General features: G+C 49.0%; 1 protein-coding gene across 3 annotated transcripts in view; it reads right to left on the reverse strand.

Moving 5' to 3' along the window:
* The window catches only part of ADCY9 (adenylate cyclase 9), a 112,020-nt gene that overhangs the window by 20,132 nt on the left and 67,545 nt on the right, over window positions 1–24,343 (reverse strand). For 2 of the 3 annotated variants that reach the window (XM_005224482.5, NM_001205917.1), the window contains 7 exons: window positions 23,694–23,884; window positions 13,956–14,060; window positions 13,206–13,423; window positions 8,630–8,732; window positions 5,666–5,874; window positions 4,358–4,517; window positions 3,317–3,468 (listed from right to left, as the gene is read on the reverse strand). In XM_005224482.5, the coding sequence (XP_005224539.1) occupies window positions 3,317–3,468; window positions 4,358–4,517; window positions 5,666–5,874; window positions 8,630–8,732; window positions 13,206–13,423; window positions 13,956–14,060; window positions 23,694–23,884 (1,138 nt within the window). Of the gene's footprint in view, window positions 1–3,316; window positions 3,469–4,357; window positions 4,518–5,665; window positions 5,878–8,629; window positions 8,733–13,205; window positions 13,424–13,955; window positions 14,061–23,693; window positions 23,885–24,343 lie in introns of all 3 variants that reach the window. The other variant, XM_005224481.5, reaches the window with a different exon arrangement.

The raw sequence follows: 24,343 nt of genomic DNA on the forward strand, positions 1-24,343 counted from the left end.
GTCCCATGTAACTTTGAAATACCCTGCTAATCTAAATCCACTGTAAATATAAATAAATGGTTCTTTAATGTGTGCTAACATAAAACATTTTCATAAGCAGTTGCACAAAAAGTCCAACGTTTAGAAACAGAAGCTTAATGATTTGAGACATTCCTTCCAAATTTATGAATAAATTACTTACTACGTGCACTTTGCTGTCCAAGGTAGCATCATATTTCCAACTATATATTTAGTTGAAAAGGTTAAAAGTCACAAAGCCAGTTGCAAATGTACAACTGGTAATTTAGGAGAACCAAAACATGACTTAATTAGTAGGACACATGGAAAGTAGGAGCCTTGATGGGTTCATTAAAAGGCTGTTTTAAACATAGCACCTATCAGCGCTATCCTATATATTTTAATTTTTACATTTTTCATAGCACAGAACAGATTCTGTACCCAGGGGTCTTCACAAAGCTCCTGTTTCTTTTCCCCACATCACCAGTGAAAGAGCTTTGAAGGCCATTTGAGTAAAATGTATTCTTCAATATGTGGAAGGATTTCAAGATAAGAGATGTATTTCTAGTGATTTCTCACTGCCCTAACGTTTCATGTCATAAGGTGGAGAACTGTTATGACACAGTATTTATGAATAGGGCCAGGTCACTCGCGAGGCCATCATTCTTCAATTCCTCCACTCCGACAGTCTGTGACCTGTCTCAGCACACTAGCCCCACTACACGAGGTCAGAACCAGCTACTTCTTTTCATTTGTGTGTCACATCCACCTCTAACATTTCGTTTTCTTGATAGTCTTGTATGAAATGGCTTCTGGTTCTACTTTCTTAAATTCAAACTTCCTCATTGTAAATACAAATGGCCTTCTACATCCACAGGTTCTGCATCTCTGGATTCAACCAACCTCAGATCAAAAATCCCTTCTCCAGTGGATCTTCCTGACCCAGGAATCGAACCGGAGTCTCCTTCATTGCAGGCAGATTCCTGACCAACTGAGCTATCAGGGAAGTCCGGTAGCCACTCCAGTATTCTTGGGCTTTCGTTGTGGCTCAGCGGGTACAGAATGCAATGCGGGAGAGACCTGGGTTGGATCCCTGGGTTGGGAAGATCCCCTGGAGAAGGGAGGAGCTACCCACGCCAGTATTCTGGCCTGGAGAATTCCATGGACTGTATAGTCCATGGGGCTGCAAAGAGTTGGACACAACTGAGCAACTTTCACTTTCAGATTGAAAATATTATGAAGAAAATTTCCAGAAAGTTCCAAAAAAGCAAAATTTAAATTTGCTGCATGCTTACAACTTACAACATAGCACTTATACTGTATTAGGTATCATAAGTAGTCTAAACAGCTTTGTAGGTTATATGCAAATATGGTGCCATTTATAGGAGGAACTTGAACATCCTTGAATTTTGGTATTAGGGGAAGGGGTCTGAGAACCAATCCCCTGAGGATACCATGGGACAACTATGAATTCTAGCATGTGACTACTCCATGACGTCAGCTGGGGGTGGTCACCCCAGGAAGTCTACAGGTAAATACATATTTTGCTATTAAAAATTATTTCCTTTTTCTTTCCTTTGCATATTATTCTTTGGGCATTTCATCAAGTTGTTGACTTGATGAGGCTGAAAGCTATTTCCTGTTGAGACGTAAATGTCTGTTGGGGTGGAGGGCATTAGTACTGATGAGAAAGAACAAGTGACAGACACAATTCAATAGCAAAACCCAGAAATTTAATTGAAAAACAGGCAGAGGATCTAAACAGACATTTTTCTAAAGCAGACATAGAGATGGCTCATAAGCACATGAAAAGCTGTTCAATACCCCCCTAATTATCAGGGAAATGCACATCAAGCAAACCATCACCTCACACCTATTAGCACAGGTATAAACAAAAAAAGGTAAGAAGTAACAAGTGATGCTGAGACATGGAGACGAGAGAACTCTTGTGCACTGCTGTGTTGTGCTCAGTCGCTCAGTCGTGTCCGACTCTTTGGGACCCCATGGACTGTAGTTTGTCAAGCTCCTCTGTCCATGGTGATTCTCCAGGCAAAAATACTGAAGTGGGTTGCCATGTCCTCCTCCAAGGGATCTTTCCAACCCAGGGATCAAACCCAGGTCTCCTGCATTGCAGGAGGATTCTTTACCAGCTGAGCCACCAGGGAAACCTAAGAATATTGGATCAAGTAGCCTATCCCTTCTCCAGGGGATCTTCCCGACCCAGGAATCAAACTGGGGTCTCCTGCATTGCAGGCGGATTCTTTATCAGCTGAGCTACCAGGGAATCCCCGGTGCACTGCTAGTGAGAAGTAAACTGGTGCAGCCACTATGGAAAACATTATGAGGGTCTCCCCAAAATTAAACATTGAACTAATATATGACCTAGCAGTTCCAGTTCAGAAACATCTGAAGGGAACACAAACAGCAACTTGAAAAGACACCTGTATCCGCATGTCCATTACAGCACTATTTACAATAGGCAAGATGAGAAGGAACCTAAGTATGTGTCGATGAATGAATGGATAAAGAAAACATGGTATATATACAACAGAATATGATTCAGCCACAAAAAAGAAAGAAATCCTGCCATTTGTGACAACATGGACAGACCTTGGAGGCATTAAGTGAAATAAGTCAGACAGAGAAAGACAAATACCATATGATCTCATTTACATGTAGACTCTAAAAACAAACAAAAAAACCACACCGTGAACTCTTTAGAGAACAGACTGGGTTGCTAGAGGCCTGCCTGGGTAAAATGGGTGAAGGTTCTCAGAAGGTACAAAGTTCCGATTATAAAGTAGTTAAGTCCTGGGGAAGTAATACACACCGAGGTCAGTTCAGTCCAGTCGCTCCGTCATGTCCGACTCTCTGCGACCCCATGGACTGCAGCACGCCAGGCCTCCCTGTCCATACCAACTCCCGGAGTTTACTCAAGCTCACACACCGTGGTAACTATAGTTAATAATACTGTACTATATATTTGAAAGTTGCTGAGAAGGTAACATTTTTTTCTTTTTTTGGCTTTACATCACGGCTTGTGGGATCTTAGTTGCCCACCAGGGATTGAACCTGGGCCCCAGCAGTGAGAGCACCGAATCCTAACCAGTGAACTGCCAGGACATTCCTGAGAGTAACTTAACTAGACTTACGGTGGTCATCATTTCACAAAGTACAGAAACAGTAAATCATTACATAGTGCACCTGGAAACTAACGCTTCTGTGTCAATAATATATCTCAATTAAGAGGAAAGGTGTGAGGGGACGAAAGCAGTGTCAGGGCGGGTGACCCCCTGCGTGGCGAGCAGGGCTCACGTACCTGTCCGGGCACAGGGAGACGTAGAGCAGCAGCAGCAGGGGCCCGGCCCCGACGACAGTGGCCAGGGAGGACCGCATCCAGGAGCTGAGCTGGCAGAAGTTGCAGTATTGCACCACAGCGGTCAGCACGGCCGAGCCCGTGAACATGGTGGACTGAAATGAGGGGAGGGCTCGTGAGGACCCCAGTGCGCCCACCAGCCTCCCCTCCACCTGGGAACCCCGAGAGCAGATGACACACTCACTTACCTGTCCTTCTGTGGAACAGAACACCCTCAGTTCAGGGACAGATCTTAAACCATGGGACTAATTAAGTTCCCACAGTTTTCTCGCTTACAGGTCTCACAGGCACTAAGATTCCTCTCCGACGTGTGGGAACCACACACGTCACCTTGGCAGGGAGGAAAGGCAGGCTGCCCCCATGAAGCCACCCGGTCATCAGTTCCCTCCCCAAAACCTGTCCTGCGGGCACCCTGCTGCATGTCTGCGGAAATGAAATCGCGGTGTGTAAGTAGCGAATGCAGCCAGCCCGCCAGCACTCTGTGCTACAGTTGCCGGCACCAGAAATACAATCTTGCAACAGCAGCGTGAATTCACTCTTTATGGGTTTAACTTGGAAGCACCTTCCATGATCAACAGCAGCCAGCTGAGGTGCCAGTGGATGGTTGGTGCCAGCTCTGCAGACTAAGGTTATTATTTTTACTTTTAAAATGAAGTACAGTTGATGGACAACAGTGTATTACCCTGTATCATTTGGATATGTGGGACAGATGCTTCCTCATAAAACATGTAAGGAAATAACTGACTTGGGATTTGGCGACACTCAGAGGGTAGGAGAGCACCCAGCCCCACAGGGCACTCTCCCCAGGCAGGCCTGCTCCTCTGTCCTAGGCAAGTCTTTTAAAAAGACAACTTCAAAGGACTAATAGGGTATGGGCCTTTGTGTTTAAATTCCTGTCCCAAGCCAGCAGACTTATTTAAAAATAAAAAAGTGATCCGTAAGCCCAGAGGAACCTGGACACAAAATCACTGCGACTCTACTTACGTGTATGTTTGTTTCAAATTCAGAGGTGACGTGTGAATACACCGCCAGGGCGGGGAGAGACACCAGGATGGCCCCGATGAAATGGCGCGGGAGCCAGCCGGCTATCCACTCCAGCAGGCGCTTCGTGCACGTCATCACGTCCTCCAGGAAGAACACCATCCTGGGGAGCGGGGAGAAAGGAAAATCAGGGTTTGGGTCTTTTTGGTGCCCCCCAGCCAAGGGCAGGCATGCACAGGGCGCAGCTAGTTTGGGAGTGGGTCCCCAGCAGCTTGGCGAGGAGCTTGGAGCCGAGACACGGAGGCAGGCAGGCCCCAGAGAAGGGCTTGCTGTGGGCAAGGCAGAGAAACCCTTTGGCAAAGAGCTGAAGGGGCCTCCTGGGAGGCTGGAGGTGAGCGTGGAGGGGAGGGGTCACGCACTGGAAGCTACAGTTTCCTGTCCTGGGATGCTGGGGAGGAGAAGAAACTCCAGGTCAGGGCCAGTCTCCCTGTTTCTCTCTGACCCCCAGTGTGGGGCCATCCTGCTGAGAGCAGCAGGGCTGGAGGAAGGGGTGGGCCTGGGGCAGCGATGGCATCGGCAGAATCACTGTGAGCTCCTGGGGCTGGGGCTGCACTTGAAGGCCAGTTGGGCGGGTCCTGAGGGCCCTGCCTCCTAGAGGGGCCCTGATGTCTCTCAGACCCTCTGTCCATTTTTAAACGGAGTGCCTTTTATTATTGAGCTAACATTCTGGACCCTTGTTGTGGACACGACTGCCAATACTTTTCTATTCTGTATGTCCTCGTTCACTTAGGGGTGAAGAGTGATGATGGTGTTCTTTGAAACATGAAAGTTTTAGATTCTAATGAAGTCTAGCGTAGCTACGTTTTCTTTGGCTGCTTGTGTTTCCGTGTCACCTCGAAGAAACCACTGCCTGACCCGAGCCCATGGACTTGGGCCTGCGCTTCCTCTGGGGGTTTAGGGCTTCACTCTTGCATCCAGGAGAGGCCCCGGTCAGGGGCACCCTGCACACCTCCTCTTCTCTCTCTCTGCTCTGCTTTCTTACCCCTTATCTTCCCACTTTCTAAGTGTCTGGTTTGGGAGCTCAAGGGACTTAACTGGTGGCATTGAGGCCGCAGAGGACACTGACCTGCAGATAAGGAGGGGGACCCCCTGTGCTGAGGGGTTCGCGAGGGAGGAGCCTGTGAAGCAGGGCTGGGCCAGGGAAGAGAAGAGGACCGTCCAGAAATGCACTCGCGGAGCCGGCTGGCAGTTATGCCAGCAGAGGGAGCTGAAGGCTAACAGCTGCGGAGCAGCCCGCAGGTGGGCCTTTACCTGACAGAGACCACGAGGGACAGGATCTCCAGCAGCAGGGCCGCTCCGAAGACTGCCAGGGCGGCCGGCGGGGGCGGCGTGGAGGCGGCCCCGTACCTCAGGAAGCAGGTGATGGAGAGAATCAGAAACACTGTTGTTGACAGAAGCACATCCAGGAGGGAGCTGAAGGTGGCACTGGCGAAAGTCCTCACGGGAGAGCTCTTTACAACCTGCTGGGAGGTGGCGGTGGGGAGGTTAACAGACGCTGCTGGGTGTGCGGCCTGGAGGAAGGCGACCCAGGTGGGGAACAGTGGGTGTCTGCTGCACACTTGCCTCCCACGGACCAGGTGCGGGCGAGAAATGCTTCACACAGCCATCTCCCTGATACTACCCCCTGCCCAACAGTGAGGAAACTGAGGCACAGAGAAGTGCAGAAATTTGTCCAAGGTCACAGAGCAGCTGAGTACAAACCAGTAAATTCTCACAGGCGTGTGACACACTGAGCCTGAAATATGCTGCTGACAGGAAAGTCGTGCTAGAAGCCAGGTCCCAGACTCGGGGCTTCCTGACCGAAGCAGAAGGCGGGGCTAGAGCAGCAGCAGGTCAGCAGTAACAGTAATGGCAGGAGTCTGTTCTGGGCCTGGGTCTGCACGGGATGCAGGGGGTACGGACAGACGGGAAACAATGCCCCTGGGGGGCTCACAGCCTAATGGTGGGCAGATGAGCGTCTCAGATGGTGGTGTGGTCAGTGTGACAAAGCGACACGCACGGGGTACTAGAGAATCACAGCAAAGGGGAAAAATGATGACAAAGCCAGAGTCCGAGAGAGAGGCCAGCTCCAAGCACCAGGTAGACCCTTGCAGGGAACAGCCGCACTCCACACTCACACAGTTCTTGAGGAGGAAATGCTCCTCGTCTCAGGGCATAGGTCAGAGGCCAAGGCGAGGGGCCACCCAAGGTCACACAGGCGAGGAGGAGCCCAGCCAGGGCTGTGGTGCCTTGACCACGTCACCCACTGTCCCTGGGCCTCGTTTCCTTATTTGGAACAAGGATGAACTCTGGACCGACACCTTGTGGACGATGGCGATGCTTCACTGGGAAAACACCGAGTGCAGTGGGAGCCTAAGTGGGGACGCCTGGAGCCTTCCGCTGCTCCTGCAGCCCTCCCCTCCTTGACCCCCTGCCCCAAGTTCCAGGGGCAGCACCCCACCTGCACCCTAGACTGCAGGTTCGTCCACTCCCGTCACCTTCTATGGCTCAGCCACGTGACCTTTACACAGCACAGTCTGATGGTGCCACCCCCTGTTCTGGATCCTTCCCAGCTCCCCTGGCCTTTGGCATAACGTCCACTGTGCAGGAAGCTGCCCACCTGCCACCTCCACCCCATCTGCCAGATGGAAGCGCCCCCAGATCCCTGGAGGTACCCAGGCTCCATCTCATCTCCAAGGATTGCAGCTGTTGGCCCCTCTCGGCAACATTCCTTCACTGGGTTAGTTGCCAGCCTTCCCACTAACATGGGCTCCCTCTAGGCCCTCAACCTGGGGTCAGTGTGCTCTGAGGGCCTTTCGGGACCCAGGAGTCTGGGTTCTGACTTCTGCCAGGTTACTGCTTCCCTGAGAGCGTCTGTCATCTCTCGGCCTCAGTCCCAGGAGCAGGTGCTCAGGGAGCATCTGGTGACAAGAGGGGTGGGTAGCCCATGCCTGCTGCTAGGGAGGCTCTGCACTCAGCACCGCAGTTGGGGGATGTTCCAGTCTAGCGACGGGGTCTCAGCCTCTCAACCTTCCCTGGCCTTGGCTTTCTTTTGGCAAAATGAGGATCATCATAAACTTGCTTAAAAGGCTGATGTGTGGACTAAATGAGATGATGTTCTGCTCTCCAGGCATCAATCAACTGACTCAAAAGTCCACATGAGGAGCCCCGCCTGGGGTATTCACAGGTATTCAGGTCCCAAGAGGCTCATGAAACCCAACCCCACAGGCATGACCTGCCCTGTCTGGTTCACCAGGACTTTCGGGCCTGGTCGGGCCCTGGATGCGGCAGACACTAAGGGGTGATCCTCTGGATGAACAAATGGAAGTCGAAGAAGAAACCCTTTTGGCTCTGGGCTGGGAGGGTATGTGTTTTTGACCTTGTAACACAGCTGGGTTAGGTCTAGGAAGACCGCAGGGGGCTGGCTGCTTGTAACTCAAACCAGGCTCTAGGCTACTGCTTCTGTCCATCGCTCCCATCAAGCCCCACCAAACGCTTGCAGGTTTGAGGACTGGACACCACATAGAGTAGAGAATAAGAGATGGGCTCCTGCCTCCCCAAGCTGAGAGTCCAGGGAGGGAGGCATATGATTCAACAGTCCCACAAGAAGAGGTTTCCATACAGGATTCCAGCTGTGAAGACACGGTGTAATGGGCAGGGGGGAGGGGTGGGGGGTGGTATGGGGTGGGTGGGAATCCAGTCTGCAGTCAGGGACTGTTTCTTGAAGGAAGTGACGTTTGGGCTCAGAGTTACAGGACAACAGGAATTAAGGCAGGGGAGGGCAGTGGAGGGGAGCTCAGCCCTGAAGCATCTGGGAAATCCCAGTGAGGTGGCAGGCCTGATTTGTGTCCCATCACAGTGGGAAGAAAGCCAACAGGGAACAGGGAGAGAAGTCCTCCTGGAGAACAGAACAGGTGGGGCTGGAGCCCCCCTCCCCATACTAGGCCTCCAGGGGCTGGAGCATGGCCGGGGAGCCTGGGCACCCACCAGCTGAAGGGGAAGGAGACCAAGAGGTGACAAGCTGAGTTGCTGTAGACAGATTTAGGGTTTTCTCCTTTGTGGGGACGAATTCACATACAGGTGAAATTCAGGGCTTACATACAGACTGTGGGAGATCAAAACGAGCCTTCAAATTCCTGTTGCTCAGGAAAATGAAAAATGGCTGCCCAAACACAAGACTGAGAACTACTGAGTAAAACCAGCACGTCTTTAGTAAAATTATGAGGAAACACACACCTCTTCTTGATAGCTGGTCCTGTAGGCCCGCTCGAGCTCCGGATCCAGGAAGTTCAAGCTGAACTGGTTAATGGGCGGCTTAAAAAAGTAGTCTTTCATCAGGCTAGAAGAGATGATAAATGCAATCAATCAACGTGCAGCACAATCGTCACACTTATTCTATCAGAGGATCACCGTTAGCTACAGAGATGCCGTTTGTGGAGCATGTCACAAAGGCTGAACCTGAAAGTCACGGCACAATAGATACTGCTCAACCACCCCTTTAGAACTCTCTGGAAAGTCCTTCGTGCTTCTACACAGAATCCCATTTCAGGCTGTACCTCCATGAAAGAATGCCTATTCACCATAAATATAACACACAGCAGTAGAACTGTGCTTTTGAAAACATCTTCTGGCATCCAGAATTAGAAGGAGGCGGCAGCTTTTTCTGTTCCATGAAACGCTCCCCTCTGAAGGACCAGCAGGTCCCTGCATGGATCGTGCTTATGTGGATTCGGAGGCTTCCTTGCACACATAATTCAGAACCGGCTGTCCTGTCACTCAGAGCACTGACAGTAATTACCACTGTCACCGCTAACAGGTTGTTATCACAAAATTGTGTTTACAGTCAGTGTAATTTTGGAGCCGTTGTCACATATGCAGATTGCGTGTGAAACCTGAAAAATGATAATGCTCGATGATTTTAATAGCAGAGAAATCAAGCCTGCTTTACGCGGTTCTCTCATTCTTTTACGGATGGCTAGCAAATAGTCATATCCGTTTTATCCTGCAGAAAATTACTATAAATCTAAGGGGATGTTAATATAATTTTTAAATGAAAATATAGCTGTGGGCTGTCTCTCTGCTTCACACAGTAACTGCCAGAATGATTAAAGCAGATTAAGTACATGAAGTGCCCATCAGGCGCCCAGCACACAGCAAGGGCCACTACACGTCGTCCTTTCCACGCTCAGACGACTCCTGGTGATAAGTGCGAGATTCCTTATGGCTCTCAGGTTCAGCAGAGGAAAAAACGCCACCCCCAAGTGTTGACTGCCCCTCCATCTTCCCTTTCACTTGGTGAGTGAGGACAGAGGGAAAAACAACAAAGCAGCTACAAGGAGGAAACGTAAGGCTGTATTTCCGCAGTCAAGAGGCAAAGTGAAAGTTGCTCAGTCGTGTCTGACTCTTTGCAACCCCATGGACTATACAGTCCATGAAATTTTCTAGGCCAGAATACTGGAGTAGGTAGCCTTTCCCTTCTCCAGGGGATCTTCCCAATCCAGGAATCAAACCCTAGTCTCCTGCCCCTGGTGGCTCAGCTGGTAAAGAATCTGCCTGCACTGAGAGAGACCTGGGTTCAATCCCTGGGTTGGGAAGATCCCCTGGAGAAAGGAATGGCTACACTCCAGTATTCTGGCCTGGAGAATTCCATGGACTGTATAGTCCATGGGGTCGCAAAGAGTCAAGAGGCAGGATCCACACTGTAAGCTGTGCTGCTTGTTTGAGATGAATACCGGGCCATCCCACTTCTGGGAACAGGGATGAGCTCATGTTGGATCAATCCTTTCTCAGATAGCGACCACACACCCTGAAGTGTTAGTCACTCAGTCGTGTCCAACTCTTGACAACCCTATGGACTCTAGCCCACCAGGCTCCTCTGTCTAAGGGATTTCCCAGGCAAGAATTCGGGAGTGGGTTGCCATTTCCTTCTCCAGGGGATCTTCCTGACCCAGAAATTGAACCTGAGTCTCCTACATTATAGGCAGATTCTTAACCATTTGAGTCACAAGGTAAACCCTGAACAAAATATAAAAACAACTGAAAACACTGGCGATTAGCCTGAAGCAGTAAGTGGAGCTACACCTGGAAGAAGTTGAATTTGGGGGTGGGGGGGGGGGGGCGGGTTTCATCTGCAGAGAGCCATTAGTCAGCACCATGTGTAGGATAGCTACAACTCAGATAGAAAAGCTCCAGTCTTACTGACTTAGAAAACCAGGAGAGAGAGTTCAGCATGCCCACAGATGGAAAATGAGGTTGGGCATCCCAGAGGGAGAGGACCCAAGAAGGGAGAGCCCTACATTCTGCACACAGGCTCTGCTCCCATCTCTGGAAGACCCTTGAAACGCACGTGTGTACAGCCAACTCCAAGCAGCCTAATAAAGGCAAAAAGAACAGCTGCTGCCCACCTCAGGGGAGACAGAGTTTGGCATTTGAGTTCAGATCACTTATCTGGCTGCTGAAACAAACAAAAAGTTGATACTCTTCAAAGGAATGTAACAGAATGGAGAGTTTTGTATACAATGTGCACAACATAATCCAAAATTACTAGACAAGCAAGGAAACAGGAAAACATGGTCCCTCCTCAACAAAAAGCAATCAAAAAAGACCAACCTGAGGTTACCAAAAGGTTGGAATTGGAGGTTGTTGTTTATAATGTGTATATATATGTAACATGTGAAAACCATAGCATGAAGGATGAGAGGAGAGGTAATGTACCTATACTGATAGAAGATTTCTACATTTAAAGTGAAATGATACTATATTAACGATAGGAAGACTACAAAAATATAAGACTGCCTAGAGCAACCACTAAAAGAAAAATAATGCAAAGAGGTATGGCTAAAAACAAAGTATATTAAAATATAATAAAAAGGCAGATATTGTCAGAGTGATTTAAAAAGCAAGACCCACAGGAGATGTATTTCAAATAATAAAGACCCAGGTTTTAATTTTTTTTAATGGAAAATGATATAGCATGCAAACAGTAGCTAGAGTGACTGTTAATATCCAGATAATGCAGTCTTCAAGACAGAGTATTACTAGGCACAAAGATGGACACTTCAAAATGATAAAAGGATTAATTACCAGGAACATATAACACTCACAAGTGTGTATGTACCTAAAAAAGGGCTTCAAAATACTTGAAACAAAGAGACAGAGACACAGACAATTCTGTGCGATCGATACAGACAATTCCATAACCACAGCTGGAGATTATTCACTATCTCAATAATTGATAGAAATAATAATCATCTTATCAATTATCTCAATAATGGATAGAAAAGCCGCCCACATTTTCAGTAGAGAGACACATGATCTGAACACTGCTGCCAATCACCTGAATCTAATTGAGGTTTATGGATTGCAACATCCTGAGAATGCAGAGTTTTCATTCTTTTTAAGTGTGTTATCGTACGTTCACCAAAACAGACCACATGCAGAAATCACAGAACACGTTCTAATGAATGTAAAAGGAATGAAGTCACATAGTGAGTGTATGCCTTTGATTACAATCAATCGAACATTAATAACTAACATATCTAAGTACCATTTTTCAATAAAAGGAGCCAGGGCTCTTTGGAGAAATAGCTGATGCCTGTGCTGGGGCAGGGAAAATATAAACTGAGGTGTTGTGCTGGAAAGTAAGAAATGGCTCAAGACAAATGAAAGAGCTATGTCAGAAGGATGCAAGAGCCAGCCTGAACGGGGCTTCCCGGGGCCAGATTCAGGATGACCAGGGCATCACACTCTTTAGGACAGTGGTCAAGGATGCCCTGTTAAGTAAAACAGTACTCCATGCGGGTTTACATGGATCTCTATGTCCACACATGGAGAGATTAAGTGGTAAGTGGGGAGAGGCTGTTCACTGCAGAATGCCAAGTGTTAAGTGGAGAACGTGCTGTCAGTGCTGCGGCAGGACAGTCGCCATGCTGACCAGCACAGTAAGGACTATTACAGGCAAGAGTCATCAGTGGAGATGAGTCAAGTGAAGTGCGATGAAGAACAGGATCTCTACATGATGCCATGGGTGGCTGACTAGTCACAGGGAGAAAACAACAAGCACAGACTGCAGAAGCTGGCAACAGTCGCCCAGATGATCAATTGCACTGCCCGACAAAGGTCATCATAGTGGCGCCTTGGGCCTCTAGGGCTGGAGAAGACGAGTCCCCTCCATTGGGTGTGGACACACCCACAGCCCAGACAGAATCCTGAGGGATTCAACACAAATCCAACTTCAGGAAGATTTTATATAAGAGCCTGGCCTGCATGCTTCAAAAACGTCAACGTCTTGGAAGATGAAGGATGGCTGAGGAACTGCCCCCAGATTTGAAGATGGAAGAGGCCTGACAACCATGACAAACCTGACAACACAGCGCATGATCCTGGATCGGGTCCCGGACCAGAGGAGAGGACATGCTGTCAGGGACGCAGGGGGCCACCCAACAAAACCAGAACAGGAACTGCAGCCTGTAACTATGATCATATACAAGAACACCCCTGTTCTCAAGAAATACAGTCTTAAGGGGTAGAGAGCACAATGTGTCCAATGTATTGCAAATGGTTTAGAAAAAAAAAAAAAAAACACACATAACTTTCACAGGGAGAGAAAAGAGGATGAAGCAAGCACGGTAAAATGTTAAACATTGGTAAACTGGGTATAAAGGGAATAATGGGAACCCTCCGTATTATTCACTCTGTTCGTTTCAAATTATTGACACACTGACACTGGAGGGGGCAAGGGGACTCAGAAAAGCAGCGGTGGGGGCGGGGGCGGGGGCGGTGCTTCTACCTGCAAGCCTTGGCTCCCTCTTACCTGTCTTCCTTGATAACGTCGACAAAGTGGGCATCCGTTTTCTCCCGGATGTTCTTGAACCTCAGCGGAAGGAGAGCTGACTGATCCAGGCTCACGCCTGCCCACCTGCCCTTCTCCTGTAAGATCTCGCACAGGGAGGTCTGACTGTTGGTGAGCTTCTCCTCCGGGGGAGGACTCAGAAGTCCATTTTGCGTTTTGGAGCTGGGTCCTCCGGAGGCCTGCATCAGGACAAGCAGGGCAAAAGCAGAGGCTGGTATGTGGGCTGCAGTAGCGCCGTCCCCCCGACACAGCCACACCAGAGGCCCCTGGACTGTGCCCCACACACTGCAACCCGCACCTCCAGGTCTGTGTTCTAACCCGAGCAACCGTTTGCTTCTCCCCGTTCCCCCCAACTCCTCCAGGCAACCAGGACATGGTGGGGGCAGACTCTTCTCTCATCCTGAGGAGGCCCCTCTTCTCCTCCACATCCACCTTCCACCAGCCACTGAGTCCAGCTTCCAGCCCCAAAGAGCCTCCCAAACTCCCCTCAGCCACACGTCCTCAGGTCTCACTGCCGTCAGGGAGTCCCACCAGGTCAGCATCCATCCTGCTCTTTATCCGTCTGTCCAAAACCCAGAGGACTAGAAGGTGTGCAGTGATGTCACCCAGGAGGAGTTTCCCTCAGAACTGAGAAGCTGACCCAACAGGACGTCCCCTCTGGTGGGCACACTGAGAGAGGCGCTGGCAGGGACCAGGGCTGAGAGCCGGTACCTTGGCGCTGTTCTTGGGCTCCTCCTGACAGCCGTTCTGGACCGCTCCACCTTCTGCACCAGCTTCTGGCTTGGGAGTGAACGTGATTCCGCACGATGGGCAGGTCTACAAGAAGAGCACAGAGCATAGAGCTCACTCGGGCAACACAACCTCACTATGTGACTCAGATGAGTCGGCTGCTGTTGCAATCTGTCACACAAGAAGGGCACAACCCAACGGAAAGTTTACCAAACGTCTCAGGACAAGTTACAAAGGAACAGACAGCGTGAAAATGGAAACACATCCATACAGAGGCCTGTACGTGAATGCACCCTAACAGCGGCTACTCTTTAGCAGAAACAACTCAAATGTCCATCAGCGGGTGAGTGGATCAATGAAATGGGGGATGTCCAAAGAACGAAACATTATTCAGCTCTCCAAAGGGATAAAGCCCTAATATACACGACAAAATGCATGAACCTTGAAAACTCGCTCAGTGAAAGCAGCCAGACACAAGAGGCCACATATCATAGGACTCCATCCATATAAAATGTCCAGAAGAGGTGACTCCACAGAGACGGAAAGGAGACTACTGGTTCACAGGAATGAGAGGCACAAGGGGATGCAGAGTGACTGGAATGGGTGTGGGGTTTCTTTCCAGGGGAATGAAAATGTTCTAAAATTGACCATGGCGATGGCTGTACAACTTTACGAACATACTAAAAACCAATGAATTAGATGCTCTACAGGGTGAATTTTATTGTATGTGAGTTATATCTCAATACAGTTCTTGTTAAACTAGCCGCTAACCCACACTTGAACCCTAAGTGAAGGTTCTCAAGCTCCCTGCGAAGGTGGGCTGTTCTTGTAAAGCAGAGGGACGAGCTTACAGACCCAGCCCTTCTCACACATTTGCAGGAATTAGCTGACCTCGAAAAGACTCAACACTGCCGGGTATGATATTGATACCACACAGGGAATATAGCCTGTAGTTTACAATAACTACAAAGAGAAGATCACCTTTAAAAATGTCAACCGCTATACTGTATACCTATAATTCTTGCCTGAGGAATCCCATGGACAGAGGAGAGTGACTAGCTGCAGTCCATAGGGTCACGGAGTCAGATACAGCTGGAGAGACTTAGCATGCACAACTTATATCATATCATACAACAACTATACTTCAATTTGTAAACAAGTACTGACCGGGATAGTATTGTTGGCCAAAAGGCTTGTTTGGATTTTCATACCTTCGTGCAGAAAAACCCAAATGAACCTTTTGGCCAACCAAATAGAAAGGGCAGGGATTTCGTTTCTCACAAACTAGAGTTCAAATCCCTTTTCTTTTCTGGGGGAAACTGTATTGATTCTAAGTTTAAAACAAATGAAACAGAAACCTTAGAGAAAAATGTCTGCCCTGATGGAGATGTTCTCATATCTCGACATTCCCTTGATCTCTTGGGGGAGCCCCTTGTGCTCCATGAGGGTCTCACCAGGTAACAGTGGGCGGGTTTGATCCCCTGTCCCCTAGACACACAGCAACTTGAACTATTTGCCTGCTTTGTTTTAATTGGATTAAAACACCCTACATACTGGGTTTTGTCAGGCACACAAATTCCCTCTGTGAAACGTTTGCTAGATCATTAAAGGCCTGTCTCTCCCCTTGAGCAGCTGTCGGCATCTCTGACCCCAAGAAGCCTTGGCTGGGGGCTCTGGGGGCATGCCTGAATTGAGCAGCTGACATGCAGGGCAGCCTCTCTGCAGGCGCAGTGGGTCAAAGCCACTGTTCTAATGACAGCAGCTGCCAAGACATGGAGACACCTCAGTGCCTAGGACGTGCCAGTGCACCCTGTCAGGTGCTTATCCATGCGACACCCATGATCTCATGTGCCTGATCTCTGTTAATCCTCCTGTCACTGCTGCGAGGCAGAAGTGACTGGCCACAGTGGGGGGTCCGACCATGGGGCTCCTGACCCCTGACCACCACGCAGCAGCCTCTCTCTGCCTCTTTTCTTGGCACAAAGGGGACCCAAGAATAATCCTGGCACTTTGATCTCCTCTGCCTTGTTCTCCTGAAGTGACCCGGGCAGTTATAGCCACCTCCTGGCTCCTTTAAGTGCCACCAAGGGAAGCTTCACCAAGACCTGCTAAGGTCCCCGGGACAAGGGACTGTTCGCACCGAGCAGTGTGCTGGCTGTTGCCCAGGAAACCCAAGCTCCCATGGAGAAGGCCAGGAGCAAGCTCTGCATCTTCCCAGATTACCCCTCGGCCACCCGCATCGGGACGAGAGCTCTGGAGGGAAGGTTGTAACTATTTCTCTAACACACTTGGGTGCCTCTGTATTTGTTTTTAACACATTTCACATTTCAACACACACACCTTATATTCTCTTTAGAATGAATGGCACGGAGCTATAAGATAGATTTTTCTTCAAGGCTACTTCTCTTCACAAGATAAAACCAGCTCTAAGCCAACAGCTGTCGAGGAAGGGGAAGGGGACACGGAGACCTCTCTTCTGAGAATCAAGGAGAAAACATGAGGAAAGTCCTGCTTTGCCTGCTCAGTCTCAGCAAGCCTCCTAGGACCAGGAGAAGTGTCCCTTGCCTCCTAAACTCGAGACGCAGGTAGAACATGGCAGATAGGAGCACATACACAGCAAGAGCGCACATGACCCACAGGGGCCTGTGCTGAGTCCTCCCAAGCACCTGGGTAACACTGTGATCAGCCCATTTCCCACTCGAGGGCACTGAGGCACAGAGAGAAGGGACTGGCCCAGAGTCACAGGTACAGACCCCAACCACACATGCGACACCTCTGGGTGAACAGAGGCCACCTGCCATGTGGGGCAGAGGCTCCCCAGGCTGCAGCCTGCCACTGGAGGGCCAAGGCACCCTCCCCAAGCTAGTGGGTCTGCACAGGCATGCACACTCCCAAATGGATGACTGCTGTTAACAAAATCCTAGAGAAAAGTAGAAGCCAAATATTAGAGGAAGACAGAAGCAGTAATTATTACAGAAAATGAAAGGCATCCAGAAACAGTAAGAACAGCAAGCGGACAGCCTGAAAATACTGGAGGCAAAGTAACAAACAAAACACACATCTGTAAGAACCAGGCGCAAAACCTCCAAGTCATGGAGTGCAGAACCCTGGAAACCTCCTCAGGTTTCTGAGCCCTAAACAACCACTGAGTTTAATGACCGAGGCTGATAAGGCAAGAAGAGTGTCATTGTGCTATGATAAAGTTCCATCAGAAAGTCAAAGTAAGAAAATATTTGGTATTTGGGGAAATTCCCTACATGTGCGATACTCTACTACCTGATCATGTCAATTAAATGAAATGGACTAACCTTCCCATTTCAATTCATGTGTAGTGTAGTATATAACAATAATAACTATATTTATAACAAAACAATACAAACATAATATTTTATATGTGTATACTTAATGTTTTACTTTGAAACACTTTTAGACTTAGACAATTCAGAGAGTCCCATACAAAAACCCGAGCTGCACTGACAGTTAGTATCTTACATGAACCGTGGTCCAGTTATCAAAACGAAGAGCTTAACATTGGCACCATACTATTAACCACACTGCAGATTAAAAAAAATATATACTGATTTGTCAAGATTCATTCCACTATTTGCAACAGATTTGCTTTGCAATTTATGCAAATTCAAAATAATTGGGAAAAAAATACACGCAAATTCAAATATTCAAAAACATTCAAATTAAAATATTTAAAATACATGCAAATTAAAAATAATTTGCATATATTTTACTTAATTGATTTATTTTGGCCATGGCACGTGGCATGTGGGATCTTTGTTCCCTGACCAGGGATCGAACCTGTGGCTCCAGCCGTAGAGTCCTAACCACTGGGAGTCTTAACCACTCTAGGGAAGTCCCTGATGCAGTTTTCATTCAGACGTTCTTTTCCTGTTCCAGGATCCCATGCACATTTAGTCTCCTCCAGTCTGGGACACTTTTGATGAGTTCTGGCCCTTGAACTTGGATTTATCTAATGTTTTCTCAGAAGTTGGTGGAGATTTGGGGTTTGAGGGAAGAATCCCATAGAGGGGATGCACTCTTCTCTGCACATAACATGCGGTAGTGGGGGTTGGTTCCATTCATCGTGATGCTAACCATCATTGAAGGTGGGCTCTGCTAGGTTTTCCACTGCCAAGTTACTCTCCTCCCCTTTATCTGTTCATTTATTGGCTGAGCTGCACAGCTTGGGCGATCTCAGTTCTCTGACCAGGGACTGAACCTGGGCCAGGGCAGTGAAAGTGCAGAGCCATAACCACTAGGTCACCAGGGAACTCCCTCAATATCCTTCCCTTTAAAATGAATAACTACCTGAGGGGAGATGCTGGGAGGCTATGCAAATGTCCTGTTTGTCCCTAAACTTTTATCCACTTCAGTTAGAACTCACCAATGGATCTTGCCTGAAGCAATTATTACTGTGATGCTCTAAAGCTGATTTTCTTTCATTCTTTTTATAATCTATTAGCTGGAGTTCTACAAGGAAGAGCTATCGATTTATACGTGATGTGCTTCCTCCTAATTGAAGGAAACATGCACACGACTAAAACTATAGATGCAACTTGAAAAGTACTTTTAAAAAAAAACAAACAAAACTTACTTTGCATCCACATTTCAGAGCCAGCATTCAGATTACTATTTACTTATTTGTACAGCAGGTTCGTGGAGGTACAATTCATGCTGTATCTATCCAACTCACCATCTAAGGTATATAATTCGTAGTCTTTAGTATAGTCACAGAATTGTGCAACCATCACCACCAATTAACTCAGACAATTATTTACAATAAATACTTTATGTCTAAACTGACGTGAGTTCGATCCCTGGGTCAGGAAGATCCACTGGAGGAGGAAATGGCACCCACTCCAGTATTCTTGCCTGGAAAATCCCATAGACAGAGGAGCCTTGCGGGCTATTGCCCATGGGGTTGCGAAGAGTCAGACATGACCGAGCACTCAGGCACAAACTACACACACAGATAAAGAGAAAAGTCTATTACTTTTTCCATCTATTGATACAATGAAATAAAAGGCCCTCACGTCGGATTGAGCCTATTCATAATGATTTCACATATAAATAACAAGGAGATAAAAGAGGCGATCATTTTCTTAGAGTCATTTAAAAAGCCACAGCAACTGAAACAGCAGGGTGGTCCCAGGTGTGTGTGTGCATGCTAAGTCGCTTCAGTCATGTCCAACTGTGCGACCCTGTGGACCATAGCCCGCCAGGCTCCTCTGTCCATGGGATTCTCCAGGCAAGTATACTGGATTGGGTTGCCATGGTCTCCTCTAGGGATCTTCCTGACCCAGGGATTGAACCCACATCTCTTGCCTCTCCTGCAAAGGCAGACAGATTCTTTACCACGAGAGCCATATAAGTATAATATAACCCTTATGAGCTGGAACAGGTCCTCTCTGAATCGCCCCTACGTGGGCAAATCCACACCACTAGCCTCATTACCAACTGCAAACAGGGAAAAAGGCCCCATGAGAACACGCCCTGGGTTCTGAATAAGGGACTGAGGCAAATGCAAGATCAGCCAAGCAGGTGCCTCCTGGGGAGGCCTTTCAGAGGCGACATAAGATGTTCTCACAGCTCATGGGGCTCAGTGGGTGAGTGCCAGCGCTCTATTGTGGGGAAGGGACAATATGGGATGCCAGAACCTTCCTGAGCAGCATCACTCACAGCCAGTCACTCAAGCCAGTCACACTGGGTGTGAAGGGTTCCCTCTGACCTAAAACCTCAGGGCCGAAGCCCTTGACCTCTGACACCACTACTGTTTCTTAGCAGGTCATCACCGTACTCAGACTATTTTATGAAATATCAGGTGGCGATTCTCTAGCTGTGAACTGGCTGATAACTTACAGACACATGGGGTATGAGTGACAGGAGCAGAAAACAAGAGCTCTGCAGGCATTTGCCTTGGTTCTGTTCAATTCTGCCCAGGCTTCCAGTGCAGCCCTCAGTCTAGCTCTGCAGAGTTACAGGTCTCTGTGCATCATCAAAAAGTTAAAAAAGCCAAAAGGAAGCTGTACTTATCTACTTCATGCTAGACACCGTGCTAGGCACTCAGGAGAAACTGAAGTTATGTAACACACGGGTCCTGCGTGCAAAGAGCTCACAGGAAGGTGCATAAGAAATGAAAGCATACATTTCAGGTTGCGTGTGTTATAACCAAGTGGTATAGACTAACTGAGCTAGACTTCAGAGACAGGGAGGTGGCCTTGCTAGCTGGAGGAATCACGGGAGACTAAGGGGGCTGCAGGGCGACAGCAAGAGGGGAGTCTGGGGGACAAGGAAGCAAGCGCATCACAGGAGAGAGGCGTGACAGGACCAGACGCGTGGATTCACTCCCCAAGAGTTTATGCAACCCCTTTCCTCTAAGTCCTTGGTTCTTCCTTGAAACTGCAGCTGAGCCACTCTAACACTGAGTTCCCCTGCTGAGTTTATGATCAATCTCTCTATCCAAAACCTTACTCCCTTTCCTGTGCCCTCTGACCTCGACGCTGGGCTAACTGAACACGCCTCAGCCAGCATCAGGAGACTAAGACGGTGTTGCCGACAGCATCATCAGCGCGTTGCGTTGCTGCTGTCGGCGTCACCGCCAGGTTGCTTTTTCCAGGGCAAGATGAGCCACAGACCCCAGCCATAGGCCAGCAGGGACCCCAGGCCAGAGAATCACGAGCCAGAGCCATCCTGACTCCTGAAACCACAGTTAAGAAATGCCACAGCATGACGACTAACTCCAGCTTCGCTAGTCTTCCTCTTCAACTCAAAGACCAAGCGGGAGTGGTCTGAGGCTCGTCCCCCACCGCATTGCTTGGCACCTGCAGATAAACCCTGACTCTGCTGCAGACACAGGGTCCTTGGGCTTGGTTATAGAACTCCTTCCACTAGACAAGCAGGCTGCCAAAAGGTGCAACTTGAAAGAAGAAATCTGTGGTGAAGAGGCCAGAGAACTCTGCATACCATTTCTGGAGACCTACCCATGCACGTTACTGTGCTAAAGCTCTGAGCAGGCCTAGAGCAAAGAGACACCTTCAGTGTCACTTAACCCACACTGACTTGACTGCAGAACACTTTTTCCATACTTGACACCTATGCCACCCTGAGAAACTACTGCTCGAGGGAACCTACTTGGGGAAACCCTCTCTCTGACAGGCCCCTTAAGCTGGGCAGGGTTTCCCATGTTGGGCAGGGGTCGGGAGATATAGGGAGACAGAAATGCCCACGGGAGCCAACTCTTGATGGCAGCAGCAACCAAGGGAAAGAAGCCTGTTGACAGAGAGAGTCTGCAGATCCTGGGAAAGGACAGGGAGGAACTTGTCTATGACCCAGCAAATTACAAAAGCTCACGGTAGTGCGGATGACACCAGCGACAGGCCAGGGACCCACGTGAGGCACTGCCCGCTCACAGGAGGAATCCTCCCAGAGGCCTGGGCCCAGTGAGTGCTCATGCACTTGTGCCTCGTTCACAAACCCCTGCTGGAGGGGAGACCTTGCCTGCCAGATCATAATCAACGTATTCTTTACAGCAGACCTCAGCTTTCTGCCTTTCAAGTCTAGGATGACAGTTCACAGGGACTCACTCAGGTCCCCGGAAGGTATGACTCTCAGTCACATGCCCTCGCCCTGCTGACGCCCAGAAACCAGGGCCCAGAGCAGGGCTGTGAGGAGGGACCCTGAGTGGCAAATCCTGGCATGCAGACCAGGCCTCCTGTCTCCTCCTGCTCCTTCCACTCTGTGAATCTAGGAATGCTACCTTCAGGGTGTCCTCGTCTCAGGATGGGGATGTCCTGTTCTCTTCCCAAAACTAATTTGAGAGGACACTTCATATGCTCTCATCGTCCCCTCCGGGAAGGGGCATAGAGACCCTTCAGGGATCACAAGATTATCTGGAAAACTTACACATGGCAACAGAGTATGCTAAATTGCTTTTGCCTAACCAGACCCAAAATACGTAAGTACATAAGTAGATTGATAACTAGAATAAAAAATGTTGTCGGGAGGACGAAACACCTTCGAAAGGCAACTGAGTGCAGAACCGCTGTCACCAACGCTGCAGGCATGTGGTGCGCTGAGGGCCCCGCCTCACACACGCGCGCGCACATCATCTTAAGTGGCACACAAATGCAACGAAGCGTCTACTTCTCTGGCTTGAGCTGTTTCTCTACTTGGCTACAGCCCAGTTGGAAGCCTGAGGAAACGCTTTGTCCTCTGGTAAGAAGGCCAGGCTTGGAAGCCACGTTTCGGTCCCCTCCCTGCTCTTCCTAGCCTGGCCTGTGCTCGGTGCTGGCCTCTGAGCTGCAGGGTGGCGTGGGAAGGGGGTTCCTCTCTCTGACTCCTGGAAGACAGCCGCCCAGGCAAAGGAGCTGGCTCCAATGAGTGCAGGCATTGCGGAAATCTCTGCCACACCCACTGTGACACACTCACCAGAGAGCGTCGGGGAGGAGGGGGGCTAACACCCCCTCCTCAGCAGGAGTGACTGCACCTTTCCCCTCCTGCTAGGTGATGCGGGGCTAGGCCTAGAGGCTGGGGCTGCCACCCTGCGAGGAGGGGCTGCTCCCAGCATCCAGTAGGGGGAGGCCAGGGAGGCTGCTTAGCCTCACACAGCGCACAGGGCGCCCCCGTCCAAAGAGTTCTCCACCCAGAGTGTCGACGGAGTCGAGCCTGAAGCTGACACCAGCGGTGTCGAGACTGAGAAACCCTGCACAAGGAAGCAAAGCACACGATGAAAACGATTCGCGTGCGGTCCACGAACCTGAACACGGGAGCCACACACAGCACCTGGAGGAGAGGCACCACAGAGTCCAACACAGTGAAGCAAGCTGGACACTGCAGCCAAGTGCCACACCATGAAACACCGAGACCGCTAGCTTTCAACTGTGTTAATGGACGAGGACACGCGGGAACGGGCTGGGTCACAGCCACACCGGCAGACCATCGTCCTGACCACACATCACAGTGTTATTTGAGAGCACAAAACAGCGAAGTGAAAAGGTTTTAACTGTCTCTTTAAAAAAAAAAAGAAAGAAACAGCAAATATGTAAACTGTAAAAATAAACAAAAGGTATCAGTCCGAGGAACGACTCACACATTAGAGTGACTTTGCAGGCTCCGGGCCCATTGTGTTAATTCCTTGGTGGTTTGTTAGGACAGGAATGTGTGCAGCCATTCAACCACCAGGCCATCTCTGTCCCACTGATGAACTACTAGAATGTTCTTGGCATGCCTGCACTCTTCCAGTGAGCTATACAGCACGGGCTTTACCCACACCAACAAAACTTAAAATAATTATATAAAACACGGGATTTCAGGAGACGTATGAGTACTTGAGAAAGTGGTCTCTGAAATAAGATATGAACTAGGCCTCAAAGTAAGACGCTGAGAGAATCACCTTGACTACCATCAAGTTTCGTGAGCTTTCAGAAATCCCCCCAAGACATCGTAGCTCATAGAGAAAGAAAATAGTAATTCAAGTTAGAAGCAAGTCTATGTGTAAAAAGAAAATGGGGGTGCATAAAATATCATAAAAGCAAAGATATTAAAAATGCAAAATGCTGCTAACCTTATACTAAATTTTAAAATGTTAAAAAAAAAAATGAAAGGGCATTCCAAGTCTCTGCCACAGACCTGAAGGATGCTTATTATTTCACATGTTCTACTGCAGAATTAATATCATGTTTTAGAAGTAGGAAAAAAAAAAAAACTAACCTTAAGGTTATCAAAGGTTTTGACAGTCTGCGCCAAGTCACTGACACTCCCTGGCGACGCTGTCCCCTGTCCCCTAGGGCCTGAGGACACCCGCGAGCCGTCAAGGACCTCAAAGCCAGAAAGTAAGGCCTCTGAACAGCTGCAGTGAGACTCCTTCGCTCTCTGACCCGCTATCAGGTATGTCTTCAAACCTATGGATAAAAATTACAGTCAGCACAGGTGACACCAGCGGGGGTTGAAACGCAGCTCCGTCTTGCTCTCTACGCGGGACACTCTCCTGGAAAGTTGAGAGTAAAGTGAAAATGAGATAAGGTCATATTTTTACTACTGCACCCATGAGCTTCCCAGAGACACACAGCCTCACGGAGAACACCCGCCTCCAGGACACGCCGTGTCTTCCAGCTGTTTCCTCTGAGTGGTGGCAGCTCATGTCACATTCTGGGGCTGAAATGGGGGTTAAAAGTCCCTCCTTGGAAGGGTCTCATGGCCTCTTTCTGCCAGGGACAGAGCCCACTGATGGTGGACCCTCTACACTTCTGGAGTTTGTTTCTATCTGTATTGTTGCTCTTAACCTTGGCCACTCTAGACGTGAAGGTCATTACAGACCGCGCTACCTACGTCAGGGACTGCCAACCACCCTGAAGGGGGAG

Source organism: Bos taurus, chromosome 25 (assembly GCF_002263795.3).
Source record: "Bos taurus isolate L1 Dominette 01449 registration number 42190680 breed Hereford chromosome 25, ARS-UCD2.0, whole genome shotgun sequence".
In the NCBI taxonomy this organism is placed as follows: Eukaryota; Metazoa; Chordata; class Mammalia; order Artiodactyla; family Bovidae; genus Bos; species Bos taurus.